Source organism: Seriola dumerili, unplaced genomic scaffold (genome assembly GCF_002260705.1).
Source record: "Seriola dumerili isolate Sdu_G_001 unplaced genomic scaffold, Sdu_1.0 BDQW01000002.1, whole genome shotgun sequence".
NCBI lineage: Eukaryota > Metazoa > Chordata > Actinopteri > Carangiformes > Carangidae > Seriola > Seriola dumerili.
This window is the reverse complement of record NW_019174257.1, coordinates 26190-42463: the sequence shown is the minus strand read 5'-3', so window position 1 is coordinate 42463 and position 16274 is coordinate 26190. Positions and strand designations below refer to the sequence as shown.

At 42.5% G+C, this 16274-nt stretch overlaps 1 protein-coding gene across 1 annotated transcript in view; it reads left to right on the top strand.

The window, feature by feature from the left end:
* The window catches only part of agbl4 (ATP/GTP binding protein like 4), a 269553-nt gene that overhangs the window by 248456 nt on the left and 4823 nt on the right, over positions 1 to 16274 (top strand). The window contains exons 10-11 of the mRNA XM_022737892.1: positions 7735 to 7887; positions 11503 to 11665. Of these exons, the coding sequence (XP_022593613.1) occupies positions 7735 to 7887; positions 11503 to 11665 (316 nt within the window). The remainder of the gene's footprint in view (positions 1 to 7734; positions 7888 to 11502; positions 11666 to 16274) is intronic.

Below are 16274 nucleotides of genomic sequence, written 5' to 3'. Positions count from 1 at the left end.
AGACAAATACCGCCATCAATTTGAGAACACAGTGCAGACTGAGGGGGAGAGGGCAAGGGAGGGGGGAGAAAATCAGAGAGACTGAGACAGACGGAGGCAGAGTTTTGTGTCATTTACTCTCGTCCATGAAGCAGGTCATGCCATCTGCCATGTTCTGTCACTGCTACATCATTAGAGGGTCACTGACCATGTGGCCCCGTGACCTGAATTGGCTTCTCTAACTAATGAAATTTTAGATGGAGTTTTACAGTGTATAAGTGATATGACTTTTTCTTTTCATCCTTTTCATGAGGAAAAGTTTGAGTCAGTATGAATATTTGATGCTGACTCCGTTCCACAAATTTATACCTAGGTGGCTCCAGAGGAGACATAGAGACGGGAATAGATTAGTATTATACCTTGCTCAAGGGCACCTAATTGGTCAAAGGGAAATGAGAGTTTTTCACACTTTCACAACCCAGATTTTACCAGTTGACTTGGGGCTGGAATTGACTGTCCACTAAACCCCTCATCTGGACAGATTGTCCAGTCATAGCCTAGTAAGTAGGCATGGCAGGTCAAGCAAGGTCAGGCTTTGAATTTGTTGAAGCAGTGTGTAATGGGCTTTAATAAAAGTGATACTTTTGTAGATGAAGAGTTGAGATGGTGGTTTCTTTTTTGACCCTCTCTAAAACCAGAAACACAAAAGCTGAATTTTAAGAAATTAAATCAGCTGCAAACATTAGTATGTCCACTTAAATCGCTTAACAAGGTGTACTATCTCCTCACTGTGTGAGAGCCAGTCCTGAATGCTATTAGAGTGTATAGGCTAGCATTAATTCTCTGCTCTGCTCTGTTGACTTTGGGGTTTTACTGGGGTTTTACACTCCAGCAATCCCAGCCAAATTTGTTATCCGAGACATCACCCGTTCGCCAGACACACTGGTTAGTCCTCATCCTAAAAGCTCCTGCTCATGTAACGTTAAAAATGAGAAAATACGAAGAATAAAGCATACATCTATCCTCTTGCCTGTCCAAGTATGTAAACTTTAAAAAGAAGATAAACAGCATTATGATATCATGAAACAATAGTCTGATCTTACATTTTTACAAGCCTATCCTCCCAAGAAGTAATTTGCGAAGAAGGAAGTCAGGTGACAGTATTAGAGAACATCAAACTCTATTTATGCACAAGGTCGGGGTGGACAGGGTCTACGAAATTTGGACTTTAATACTAGAGACTGTTGTTTATTTCCTGTTTCCAACAATCAACACGTTGTTGTTCGCTGTCGTTTTTTTAAAATGAATCAGCTATAAATCTCAATGTTACAGCGTAAAAACTCAGCTGGAGACGGTGTTTTCAACTAATTCATGAAGCTAACATTAGCTTAATTAGCTAGCTAGCCTCAGCTGATAAAATCTGCTTGCGAATTGTCATTGTTAGCTGACAAAACTGTCGCCAGCTAGAATTGAGAAGCCTGCCTTTTTGTACATCGGTCTGAAATCAAAGACCCACAGGAAATCTGACACTGTTATCGCTGTAAATTTCATATGTGCCTTGCAAGGACAAAAAAGGCTTAACAGATGTAGCAACAGTAGGTAAGGGTCCTTCTTTTCCAACCTCTAGGATATTGCTGCCCACGTCGAAGCTCAGATGGATCTTGAAATCCCATGTCACTGCTCCCACAGGTATTATAGGCAACATTTAATGTTGAATAATATGCATTATGCAGGTTGTAAGTTCAACTTTTTTTCTCCTGAACAAGCAGCAGTTTCCCTTCTTCTCAAAAGGTATGCTCCTGCTGATGCCAAGAGCTTTATTCAGGAGCTTGTAATCCTGCTTCAATCAGCTTCTTTTCCTTTCCGTGTAAAGATAAGCCCGGCATTTACGGCCCTCACGCACCCCCGCACCCTGCTCTAATTAATATGCAGGAGATAAGTACTTGTCTGACAAAATTCATTCATTTGACCTTCTAGGTTTTACACTAAACTGTTTGCGGCCGCTGCAAGTTCACCACAAGTTGAGAGTTCCCTGGAGTTTCTGCAGCGAGATGGGGCTTTTGTTTCTCTGTGAGAGGTTTAATTTGGACAGCTCGCTCTCCCCCTCTGTTTCTCTCTCTCACTCTCTCAAATTGTCTTCTGACTTTCATTCGGCAGTCTCTGTTTCTTAATTGCCCCTAATTGCTTAATTACAATTTCAAATGAACAATTCTGGAGGTCAGAGCGGGTTGTTAATTGAAGCATCAATCACAGTGGTGGGGCCTTCAGAACCATCTCAGTCTGATTGACAGGGCATTAACTGAGTATTGTAGTAAGCCTGGACATGACATTGTGGGGGCTCCATGGCTGTTTTACTGTTACTGCTGCTACTGCTACTGTCCTTCACATGATGCTGTGAAGGAGAAACCTTCTGGGTTTCAATCATGACAAGGACAGACTGAGTTGGATCTGTGTTGGACTGGTGGATTTGTCTGTTGCCCACATGACCCACTGTATGGGCTGTTTTTGTGTTTAGGGAAGGCATTGATATTGGAACTCAACAACAAAAGAAATATACCCCTCCCTTTAGTGCTCCCTCAAAGGCTCTGCCTCCCAAATTCATGGACACACAATGCCAAAGCACCGACACAATGGTGGTATCCATAGCGTCTTATGCGGTGTGGAAGTGGATACTCTCTCTCATAGCTGAAGTAAAAACAAACCTATAAAACATCATGAAACCAATGACATGCACACAAACACAGCACCATAAACCCAGCAGAGTAAGAGAGTTAGTTGTATACAAAAGTAAAGTGACAGAGGAGAGGACTGCAGGTTTGCAGCTAAGCTAATAAGGAAGGTAACGTTACCTGTCATAGCATTTCAAACTTTGCATCCAAACAAACAAATCCACTGTCCTAGCGAACGTTTTTTGGTCTTTCTGGTCATAAAAGTTTTGCACATTAAACAGATAAATAGCATGATACAGAGCAAACAACTAGACAGCAAACTGCGGCTACAGTCACTGCTTTAAAGATAACATGCAGAGAAGAGGAGGCAGTTTCCCCTAACCAGCACACCAGATGCATGCTTAACTCTTCTGCTACCATAGCCCAACAGCATATCTTGAGAAACTGGAAAGTCAGCTGAATGTCCATGGGCAAGTAATTTAATGATACTGAACAAACACATATGACACCAGAACCTGCTTGCTAACTAACCAGTAGGGGTTAGCTATCACAAACATTAGCAAACGAGATCCTGACCTATTCGCAAAGCTGTTACCCACCTGTAAAGCAGAAACAGAGCAGACTCCACATCCGTCTTCATGCCTTTCAACTCACTGAGGTCTCTCCACCATAGTTGGACTGGCCATTGTGACTACTGGGACAAATCCCAGTTAGCTACCGTAGCAGCAGGCAAGAGCAGTGCCATGTCGGTCAGCCAGTGTACCAAAACATGCATAAAGTTTTTAAAGTTTTTACCAGTCTCGTCAGCCTCTGTCATGGTCATCTCTGTGTGCCTGTCATTTGAGGTGCGGGCCTGTCGCAGTGAATAAGTCCAGGTCTGAATTTATTTCACAGTCCAGCTGTGCAGTCTCCACCACTGGAAAGCCCTTGCCTGATCATAGTACTTCTTTTTCAATTTTTGTTCCTCTGACCCTCTCCTCTTTAGCTGTTTCTCAGATATCTCTAATCTCCTAATCAATCCTGTTCAAAACTCCAAATGGTCTGGCAGTGACAGAAAGGTAGGCTGCTCCTTCTCCTTCCCCTGGTAACCCTTAAATTGGCACCATCTGTTAGCATGTAGCAGATTTACCATTTCCTGCTCCCACTGCCCCCTTGCGCCCATTTCTCCTCTTCTCTGTTTTTTGCCCTTGTCCTGTGCACAAGCACGAACGCCCCCTGTTGATGATTGGCTGAAATGGCTCAGTGTGAGGCCCTTCGTTTATTTCCCATTTACAGAGAACAGAACCGTCAGCTAGCAGACCATGAGGAGATATTAACTGAATTGAGGCTAATGTTTCACACCTCTGAAGTCACAGTTTGGGAAAAGTCCTTTCCCGTTTCAACATGACATTGTACCCTTACATCCTTATAGCAAGGGCCATAAAGAAATGGTTTTCCGAGCAGTAATCATTCAGTGTATATAAAATGTCAGAATAATATCACATCATAATTTCCCATAGCCCCAGGTAATGTTTGCAAATATCTTGTTTCTTGTCAAATATTCATAGATGGACTTTTGATATCAGCAATTATTAAAATGCAGATTATTTTTTTGGTTCATTAATTATAATGTTTTTGTTCTGTATTTCTTTTTAGTCTTAAACACCTTAATATGTATGACAGTACTGTTGAGCCACAAAATGTTCTCAAATGCATTGAAAAGCTGTAGCTACATTTGACACCCCAATACTTTTTATTCTTTTTCATAATTTGCTTCAGCTACTGCACCATTCAATGCTTTAATGTACGAAACATCAAAACAATTATTCAGCTCTTATTTCTGTTTGGTGTGGAAAGGACACGATTGGCCTGCACAGAGCTCTGACTTCGACCCCATCAAACATTGCTAAAAATCAGTGTCTGGCCTCACATGTTCTCTTCTAGTTTAAAGCCAGCAAATTCTTGCAGCCAGGTTCTGAAATCTTGTATAAAGTTTTCCCAGAGTGCTGATGTTCAACAATCACAAACCGTGTAATGTGTAATTATTTACACACTTTTGGCAGTGTAGTGTATCAAGCTTCTTGTGATATTGAGATCTACTGAACTTGTTAAAAACTGAGTTAATAAGGAAGACCTGAATCAAAGAGGTCCACTGAATTCACAGATATGTCATTCACATCATTTGCCTGAGTTATTCACTGGGGTTCCATGTAACAGCCAGTTAACCTCTCTGTTACACTCAGTCTGCCACTTTTGATCACCTGCCTGTCCACCCTCCTCCAATTCAACCACCTCTATCTCCTCCCCTTTTTTATCCTTCTCCCACCTCTCAGCCTCCACCTCCTCCAGAGGGGGGAGACCCAGGTAATTATTAGGCTGGTTTCCTTGGTCTAGACCCTGGCTGGTTGGTTGCAACTCCTTCCTCTGTCTGATGGAGCTGGATCTATCTTTCTCACTACCTTCCCTCTCTTTCTATACTCCCCCATCTACCCTCTTGTCTCTTCCAGCTCCCACTCAACCCCACCCTCCTCCCCCTCTCCCACACACACACACACACACACACCCACACACCCACACCGGCTACCTCACATCACCACCACAGCTCAGTTGGCTGCATTTAGCTTTTTTTCCCTCTTGCTCTTTTTTTTCTGTTTTGTTTTTCTGTTGTTTCTCCCTCCCTCCTCCCTCCCTCTGTCCCCGTCTCCCCCACCTTCTCCTGCTGCTGTTCCTCTCCTCTGGGGCTCCATCCATCAGGTTGTCGGGGGCTGCTAGCGGCCGACTCCCAGCCACCATATTTCACCGCCAGCCAGCCAAGCAGCTGACAGCACAGCCACCGCCAGGAAATTGCTTTGGCTGTGAGCGGAATTTCAAACACAGGCACACTGCGTCGCCTGGGCCGCCCGAGCACCGCTTCCCTCTCTCTCTCTCTCTCTCTCTCTGTCTTTTTCTCTCTCTCTCTTCTGTCAATCTCTCTACACCTTTTCTACACATATCTCTGTCGCTCTCTATCTATCTATCTCTCTTTTTCCCTCTTTGTGTTTGTCTTTATGTACTTAGTTCCTCCCTTTCTTTCTCTTTGCACCCCCATCTTTATGTTTTTTCTGTTTGCTCTTCCCTGCCCCTCTCTGTCTCTTCACACACACACACACACACACACACACACAACCATATGCATCATTCTCTCTCTCTCTCTTTGTCTTTTGTCCGTCTTTGTCTGATTTTGTTGTTCACTCCCCCTCCACTTCTTCCCCCACTATCTCTCCTTCTCCTTTACTATCCTTCATTCTTCCCTTCCTCCACTCCTCTTTACAACCCACAGGGAACAAGGTGTGGTGCTGAATGTGGAATGAGCGGAAAGAGAGGGAGGGAAGGAGGGAGGGAGGGAGGGAGGGGGGAAAGGAGATAAAGAAGAGGAAGAAGAGAGGGAGAAGGGTGAAAACCTGGAGAATAAGAATGGAGTGATAAGACAGAGAGAGGAGGCAGAGTGGAGGGATGCTGGTTGGGACTGTTCCTGAGTTAAGGGTCAGAGAGTGTGTGTGTGTGTGTGTGTGTGGGTGGGTGGGTGTGTGTGTGTGTGTGTGTGTGTGTGTGTGGGTGTATTTGTGTGAGGGGTAGGTGTATGGTTTTGTGGGGACTTAAATTCCTGCCCTTCTCAGAACCAGTTTAAGACTGTTGGAGTGAGAATGTTTTTGCCAAGCAAGGTTGATTTTGCCAGTCTTCATGTCCTGCATGGTTTAGGGGCAAAGAAATACAACAGATTTTTTGTTAAAGATTAAACTGCATACACTGTGTATAGTCATGAATGTTGACTAGGATAAGACCTTTACTGAATTGGAAACTATTTAAGATTAAATCTCCTGAACTAGTGGAATTTCTTGCCTTCGTAATGTGTTTGAGACCATCAGTTGTGTTGTGTCATGGTAGTGTTGGTATACAGTAAACAGTCCTATAGGATAACTGTACTAATCCATATTATGTCAAGAACTGCTCAACTAAGTAGAAACAACAGTCTATTCTACATGAAGGTCAGTCAATCCCCAAAATTGCACAAACTTTGAATGTATCTTCAAGTACAGCTGCAAACACCATCAAATGCTCTGAAACCGGCTCTCATGACCAAATTTGAGATTTTTGGTTTCAACCACTGTGTCTTTGTGAGACGCAGAAAAAATGGCATGTGTGGAGGAGTTGTGATGGTGTTAGGCTCCTTTGTACGTTGTATTGTGAGACAGTGTGTCCATTGACAGGGCCCTCAAAATCAAGTGACATTAGTTTACTGTTGGAATGACGTTTTTGATGAAGTTTGAAAGATGATGATGAAGTTAATTTACTTCCATATGCTATGTGAACACACAACATGCTTAAACACACTTTGAATTACTCTGTTGTACAGACTTGTTTAAAAAATGGTTGCACTGAGTTGATGAGTGAGTGTGGGACAGTCTGTGTTACATGGCATCTGGATTTTACATGGACTCCGATGAGCTTAACACATTTTATCTTCACCCTATCAGTGTACAATCCCATCAGTTAAATCTCTCAAGCAAACTTCACCTTTCCTCCAGTGGTTTTGTAAAATCAACATTTGTCCAAAACTGACCTTTATGAGCATTAAAGTCCTAAATCTACTGAGGGTTATAATTAGAGGTTAGTGAATAAGTCAAGTTAATATGAAGTCAATATTAACCTGAAGAATAAGCATGGGGTATGTGATGAATCTGTGTGGGTGTGTATGTGTGCATGTCTGTACACCATATCCACCTCAATGTCCATGTATGTATTGTTGGTGTGTCCTTCAGGAGGACAGTCTGATTGAAGTCATATGCGGGTGGCTGGCTCCTTTCAGGTATGAGTGTATTCTCAGTTCGCACTGTCTGGAGGGTCTGTAGTCATCCCATGGGTGGAGACCTCTCCTGCGGACAGTCTCCCTAGAGCAAAGACAGGCCTTACACCCCTTACTCTCAGGGGAGAATCTGTTATGTGCACTGTTGCTCACAGTTTCAGAAAAATATCCCATCTTCCTCACCAAGCTGCTGTTTTTTTATCCTCTCTCTGTTTCTCTGTCCCTCTATTTTCTTTCACTCTCCTCCCTCTCTTCCTCCATCAGAGGGTGAGTTTGGAGTTCTACATTGATGTTCATGCCCACTCCACCATGCTGAATGGCTTCATGTACGGCAATGTGTTTGAGGACGAGGAGCGTGTCCAGAGACAGGCTGTCTTCCCCAGACTGCTGTGCCAAAATGCACCCGACTTCTCCTTCGTAAGTCACACAAACAGACGCACACATACACACCAGACAGGCGGGCTAAAGAGCGGAATGTCACCAGCTTCAATCCCAAGGCATGAAATAGCCCTATCTCAGCAACTGCTGGTGAGATAGTGTTCAGCCGGGCACTTAATTGCCAACTGCTGCACTTTTACTGCCACGAAAGTGAAGACCTTGGTTGCAGTGGGCATCTCCCAGGTGTAAATATGTGTAAGGGTTAGGGTTGCAATATGTGTAACTGCATGCATTTGAAGCAAGGTGTTAAAACACCTGCTTCGTTAATTTTAGGTTAGGAATAAAAACACACACACAGACTACATTGTACTCTATGTATTAATTAGCAACACATTATGAACCCAGCAGACACATACTCACATGTAAGTGAAAATGTTTACACATGACCACACATGCACAAGAGGTTTTAAATTATTTGTCAGGATAGGTGTACAGAGGAAAGGGGCATGTGTGCACAAAGATTCTCACCTTGACCACGGAAGAGAGGAGATGAGGGGAGTGTAGAAGAAGAGTATATGAATCTTTATAAACATTTTTGGAAAAATTCAGGAAAAGTAACTTATAACAGAATACAGAATAAATGCTGAAACACATATCTATTGATTTAAACTTTATGTGTTATATGCATGTTAGAATGTATGAACTATGTAAAAAAAAAAAATACAGCAAGAAGTCAGTATTAGATATGGAAAATGTTGGTGTGCCAAAACAGGAGCAGCAATGGCAGAAAGGCCCCCCCTCAAAATAAATAATAATGTATATAAATTCTGTACATAACACAAATTTTTACTAGTTGAAAACAATGTATAGGTCATGACAAAGCACAGGATTGTAAAAGTAGGCCAGGATATTCTGTATGAGCAATGCAGGTGCATCTCTTAGTTGGTATATTTGGACAGGAAGGTTTGTGTAGACTGAGGTCGGTGAGGAGGGGAAAAAACCAAGGAGGAAATTAAAGTATTGGAAATTAATGGAGGAGAGAAACACTGAACAGAAGAGCATGTAGGAGGAAACATCCGCTCACTGACTGTGATGCACCTCCGCTCAGCCATGCATGCATAACCTACTGTATTAACACCTTTTCATACAGGTACATTATCCACCAAACTGTTCTCTCTCAGCCTTGTGTCACTTTCACCGACCTTCATTTTCTCACTGATGGTGACATTTCATAGCTGAGCCACTTACACACACCATAAAGAGTAACCTTTATTTCCCATTGATACTCAATGGCCAGTGTGCCAACCTAGACACAGGGAGAAGCTAGACAGGTGGATGTTCCCCCACACATGTATGGAAATGTCACTGATTGTCACTGTCCATACAGTATCCAGTGTTATGAAGGACAAGTAAAACGCTATTTCAGGAGAATTTCTCTCTCTCTCTCTCTCTCCCCCCCTCTCTCTCTCTATCTCTCTCTCTCTCTGTATTGCTTGTGTGACAGCTGGCCCAGGGGTCATCTCCCTTACTGTGCTTTGTCCCTCTGCCCATTCAGCACTACCTAAAGCCCAGTGCAGCTGCAGCAGCAGCACAACACAATCATGGCAAACTCCCACTGGTGGCTGCCAAGTCTGCATTTCAGCAAGGCAACTCTCACTGCAGCAGAGTGGAGTGACAGTGAATGGAAACTTTTTCCACACTCTTCCCAAGACAGCATTGTATTTGTGTAGTATAGCTGACACACTCAAACCCAAAATAGACTGGATTTTTTTTTTCTGTTATAGCCATTTACAACCGAGCTTTGTAATGACATTGTACAAAGTGAATCTGTTAAAATAAGATGCTCTTCATAATTTCTCCTGGCTTTTCCAGAGGCCTACTACTGCAAGTTACGGAGAAACAAATCACTGGACATTAATGCGTTTTCACTGATGAGACCTGTCAGACGATACTGACTGTGGCCGCTTTGTCTCTTGATTCATCAACAAGCAAATACACTCTAATGCCTGTCATTGCAACACTAACAGACAGTCAGGCATAAGTCAAATCAAATTGTGAGTCAAATATTTATCATACAAATGGTTTCTGTGCAGATGTTAATGGTTTATTATTGATAATTTAATAGAAGGTTTGCTTTAATTCAGCTTGTCAAAAGCCATTTCACTTATTACATGGTTGGGTTTCATATGACTGACTCAAGACGCTTCAGTATATGCAGTATATACCGTTAATAATGGTAATTATAGTAATGAACTTTAGGCACACTTAATTGGACATCCAATATTACACTTATACTAGCAGACTCAACCATGCTGCTTATGTATTTAAACAAAACCATCATGAGATTAACATTGCACTTCTCTTTACATGATACTGATCCTGTAATCCTTCACATTTGACCTGTTTATCTTAAACAGAGTAGCTTTCCCAATTGAAATTTTTCTACATACAATCCTTTCAGAAATCCTTAAAGCGTGAATAACAGATTTTTTTCCACTTGGCGGCAGCAGAAACAAGCAGTGAACACAACATGGATATATTATCACTGTTTAATATAAGTTGATGATGATGAATGTAGGCCCAACATTCGCTCTCCTTTTAGCTGTTTTTTTGGTCTCTACCAACTTGTGAGGGACATATGTGCGCCTTTAGCTACAAAATGCTTTAAATGGTAGCATCGTGTTTCTGCTGTCTGGAGTTGGGCAGAGCAGGTTTATCAAGTTTTCCCGTGAAAACAACACTGACGAGAGTGAAAGGGACGAACCAAAGTTGTAAAGCTGTGGGCTTGAAAACCAAAACAATGAGCTGTAAAATATTCTCACACTTTGTACACTTGAGGGGAATTGCAGAGTTTGGTGATAATTCTCTGTGGATTTGTCACGAGTTACACCTTTCACATGACATACAGGATGGCTATTTGATTCATTGTTATTACAAAAATATTGATTATAGCTGCTTTAAAACACCACAGCAGTAAATGATTTACCACAGATGAGATGATCATTTATTAAACAAAGCTGTTTTCTCATGTTTACCTATCACTCTGCTTCATAGATGACGTCTCACCAGCTCTTATTTTGAAGAGGCTGACTCCATCACCATATAAACACTCACTCACAGGATTTGCCCAACACAAGAGTTTCTTTGTGATTTTACAGAAGTTTGCAGTATCAGACCATTTTCCACCACAAAGTACAGCTGTGCAGTGTGGACTTTTTTAAGTACAGTGATGTGTAAACTGGGACACCAGAACACAAAAGCAATATGATTTTTCTCTCTTTTACTGTAAGTGTTTGTGTTTGAGAAATAATCTGCCATTCAGGTTTTCAAGGACTCAGGACTTTGGAAAACATTTTATATTGGAAATGCCCAGCTGGCAAACTTTGGACAGCTACTGGTACATTTTGAAAAGTAAACTTTATAGTGGTATTAAGGATGTAGAGGTAGAGGTTATTAAAATTATGTGACATAGTTGGGGCTAACGACCTCCATAGGGAAATTCTGTAGACTTTAGTGTATGGCTCAAAGATGCTTTAACGTGAATGTTTTGCGGACACAAAGATTTGAGGCCAAATCTTCTGACTGAACTGTCATCTTTCCACCAGTTCACCTCAATGTCTCACATGTAAGTTGTTTTCCTATGTATTCCTCTAGTCCAACACGTCCTTTAACCGGGATGTGGTGAAGGCCGGTACAGGTAGACGTTTCCTTGGTGGTCTTCTTGACGACACGTCCTACTGCTACACTCTGGAGGTGTCCTTCTACAGCTACATGACAGCTGGCAGCAACGCGCCTGTACCCTACACTGAGGAGACATGTATCCTTCAATATACGTGATCTTTGTGTGTGTGTGTGTGTGTGTGTGCGTGCGTGCGTGCGTGCGTGCGTGCGTGCGTGCGTGCGTGCGTGCGTGCGTGCGTGCGTGCGTGCGTGCGTGCGTGTAGAAGGAAAATTCATGGTTCAGCGTGTAAAAAACAGCAGTCTCTTCTGCTTTCTTAGTTTCCTCTCTCTCCTTGTTTCATACACACACACACACACACACACACACTCTGAATTTACCTAATTCTAAACCTTACCTTTAAGGTACCCTTGAAGATACACAAGAAAGTGAGGCCAAAATGTTCTCACTCTGTTAGTAAAATACTTTTTTTTGGTCCTCACTATGTAGCATTTACAAGTACACACACACGCACACATACACTGTTCCTGCAGTAACAATCTCCCACTGAAATCAAGGATCATTGGATCATTGCAGTCATTATTTTAATATTTGGTTGTGAGTGTGTGCACATGTGTGAGTGTGTGCACATGTGTTGTACGTCAGGTCATGTGTACTCACTAGAAAAGCATGTTGCTCTTTTGTTGCCTCTTGTTGCAACAGATGTGCAGTGACAGAATAGGGATGTGATAGCTGCGTCTATTGATTTCATTTACAAAGGAGAGAGGAGAAAGGGGCTTGTGTTGGCATATGTAGTGATGTGTGTGTGCGCAGTCGAGGCTTTGATTGCAATAAACAATAGAACAATGGAACAAACATGATTCCTGTCAACTACAATCATGCACACACACAAACACGTGCGCACACGCGCAAACACGCGCACAGAAACGCGTGCGCACACACACACACACACGTAGACATTCGTCACAGGAACCAAAGGTCACAGGTGCCTTAATGGAGCCAGATGGGAGGAAGTTTTCCTTCAGCTGACCTTCTCCGGGCTGAAGAGCTCCTGAGAGCTGGCCGATGGCGGTTTGATCTTACTGATAGAGTGAGTGAGAAGAGGGAAAAAGAGAGATTTAAAGAGAGCGATAAGGACCCTACATATGAAAAGTATGTGCTCCCCTACACATCCTCTGCAGGTGGAGGGGAGGGTGGATATAGATGTAGCCCTAGTGCCCTCTAGTGTCAAGAGCTGGCGCAATCTTACTCGCTATAGACATGGTTATTTCCAATTCATACCAGCATATAAAATTTGTGACATTCAAGTCACTTCCACATATTGATAAGTGTGTGTGTGTGCGTGTGTGTGTGTTCTCTACACCTTCTCATTACTTCAATGCTTCTCACAGAAACAATTCAGGTCTTTAAATTACAGCTGTGATTCCAAGATGAAAATACAGACATGTACATGCACATGGGGAACCACCACAGCCACAACAAAGTAGTTAGCCTCACATTGGGGGGACAGGTATCTGGCTTTTATGCTAAACAAACACGACATAGCAAATTCCACCTGGTGTTTTCATTTGAGTAGGTGGCACTGGGATCGAAGCAAGATGAGCAATACGGAGCCTCCGTGTGTGTGTAGAGGGGATATTTCTCCTGAAGGTCAAACTGGGAAAGAACTCAGCTCTGGTGGGATGGTGGGAGGACGTTTTTTTTTTGTTTTGTTTTCCAAATTGTGTGTGTGTGTGTGTGTGTGTGTGTGTGTGTGTGTGTTTCCTTTTGAGAAGGGGGTACAAGGAGGAGGGGCTCCGCAGGGTGGGCATGCAGCACAGGGACTTGGTGTAGAGTGGAGATTGGGGTCAGGCAGGTTGAAGGAACCAACCATGTCGCTTTTTACGCCCCAGCAGTCAGCTCGATGGAGCGTGCAAATCATCAACAGAGACCTTTAGCATCTCAACGCCCCCTCCCTCCACCTTTCTCACCTGACACGCACACACACACATGCACAGGCACGCACGCACGCACAAGTCTTCTAAACTAATACATGACAAATAAATAATAACCTCGGCTTCTAACTCCCACCACCTTCCAAACATGCTGCCCTTGCCCTTTCATCTTTTCCTGTTTCTCCTTCTCCACTGCTGTGACTTGTAGCTACCAAAATTGAAACCTTAACCTTTCTCACAGCCGAGACTTTTGTCACAGTTTGAAAGTGCTCTAGAAACGGTGTAATGCAGTGTGTGTGTGTGTGTGTGTGTGTGCGCCAGTATTTGTTTTCTGATCTCTCCTCTCCTTTCCTTTTCATCTCATGTCCTCCTCTCTTTGCTGTCCTTTCCTCTCATCTCATCACCCAGAACATAACAGCTCATTATATCATCTAGTCAAGCTGAGAATCCTCTTCTCTGAAACAGCAGGGACAACCTCTATCGTGTGTCTGTCTTCCTTTTGTCCTCTAATCATTTAACACCTCTGTGTGTGTGTGTGTGTGTGTGTGTGTGTGTGTGTGTGTGTGTGTGTGTGTGTGTGTGTGTGTGTGTGTGTGTGTGCGCGCCAGGTGAGAAAGGTGAAGGGAGGGGGTGTTGAAATGCTTAAGGCTCTGTTGTTGATTTGCTGATCGTTGGTCATTTGCATGTGTGCATGTACCCACTCCTTCGTGTAAATATATCTCTTTTTTGTGCGTACTAACTGTACATAAAGTTAGTTTTAGGAAGGTTACTTCCAGTCTCACTGCCATCCCACCGTCCAGTACTGTAATTAAAAATTTTGGCCTGTGAATTTTTTCCAGGTTTTTCTATTTTTGTTGTCAGACTGAGTTTTGTGATGGACCTTCCGGTGCACACTGTGAAGTATAAACTGGAAAGTGGAATGGATCAAGGTTGAGAGAATCTGGGATGTTGTTCAAAACTCAGCTTGACACTTTCTATTGTGTGTATGTGTGTGTACAGTATGTGTATTTATGTGAACTTCAGGGGCCTACTTCCCTGGGTTTGTGTGCTTTTTTGTGTTGTGGAGAGACAGTATTCTCTGTGACTTTGAAGAATTATTCAGAAACTTTAAAAGCCATTCAGGCTGTAACACTTCCCTGAAAGATTTAGCTCTTTAGCAGTTGCTTTTTTCTGTCATAGTACAGACGTGCAGATCTTCAACATTTTCAAACTCTGAGAGAAAGAGAAGTGCAATTTTCTTTCGTGTTTGATTCCCGTAAATTTGCTGTTTTCCCTCAGTGGACAGAGCCATGCAGAGGTCCTCTCATCAAAAGTTGTCACCCACAGTCTAATCAAGGGCGACAATGTTGGATAATCCTTCAGGAGTGTGTGATGTCAGCGACCGGTCCTTAAGGTGCATGCATGCACACTCACACACACGCAATTACACACTTCTCATTCTCTTCATGTGTGTGTACGTGTCTGTCTGCTAAAGCAGCAACACCCAGGCGAGCACCTCACCATAACAGTGGGACTCCACGAATACCAGGGCTGCCAGTTGAACACACTATGCATCAGTTAACCTGACACCCAATGGACAGGCTGTGACAAGTATGCAAATGATATAGCTTGGAGGCAAATATGCTTCACTACCACACATCATACACATCATATCACACAGACATGCACAAATGGATAGGTGCTCACACGTTCAAGCAAGTGCACACACAGACACACATAGACGCACGCATTTATACACACAGTTGATTGCGCAAATATTGTTGCTATGCTCACATGAACAGGTGTCCTCACATGAGTACTCACAAAGATGCTCAAACACACACCTCCATTTGTGTTGTGGTAGTTTTTGCATATTCTGATAATGTTGATGTTCATGAAAAGTCTGAGAAAGTTAGGAAAAGCTCACAGCTGAAGATTTTCCTGGTAAAGCATTTGAAAAAGTAATAATTGCATAGTATAGTATTATATAAAGTATAGTTGAAATACTGAACAAGGTTGAAGTGGCATTAAAAGTGGTTGAAATATTCATACCCACCTGTAATAAACAGGTAAATAAATATTTTAGAGTTGAAGGCATTTGAAATGTAATGAACACTGTAATGATCAGTGGTGTTGCAAATCTAAACAGCCTTCTTTGTGTTTTTTGCATCATTATTTTCATGTCATTTTTATTCTTTACCTCTGCTGTCAACGAATTGTATTATAAAAATGAATACCTAAAGCATCAATAACAGTAATAAAACAGGATGTAAAGAGAGGCTTGACACCATAAACCACAGGTACCCATATGAGACGTGTGTGTGTTGTTATGCACTTTTTGTTACATAGTGCTTTTCTTTCTTGAATTTTTATTCACAAAGTCAAGCCTTTCCTAGACAACAAGTGAGTAGAACTGTAAAGAAATATAATTGGAATATAAAAATAGTAGGCTTATTGTGTTTTTAGAGCAGCATAAATCCGTGTCTTGTATTCCTGTTAGTGTACACTGTAAGAAAACAAAAGCCTTTCTCATACTTATCTAATTTTGTTGCTGAAGTTTCGGAGTGTGTCTCCTTGGCAGTGACAGTTCCTCCGGTCAAGGATTCAAATCAGCCACTGTTTGTCCCTTTGGGCAACAGGACGTGAGGTCTTTCATTCTGTTGAATCGTTATTGGGGACAAAAATGTCCCTTTCTGTATTGCTGTTGTTGACTAGCCTCTTAATTAGCATTGATAATTAGTCCTCTATGTGACAGGACCTGTCAGTGGCCTGTATTGATGGCTTGAATGTCCCCTTGCTTGTCTCCTTGTTAACTCCCATCCAATCTTGACAGC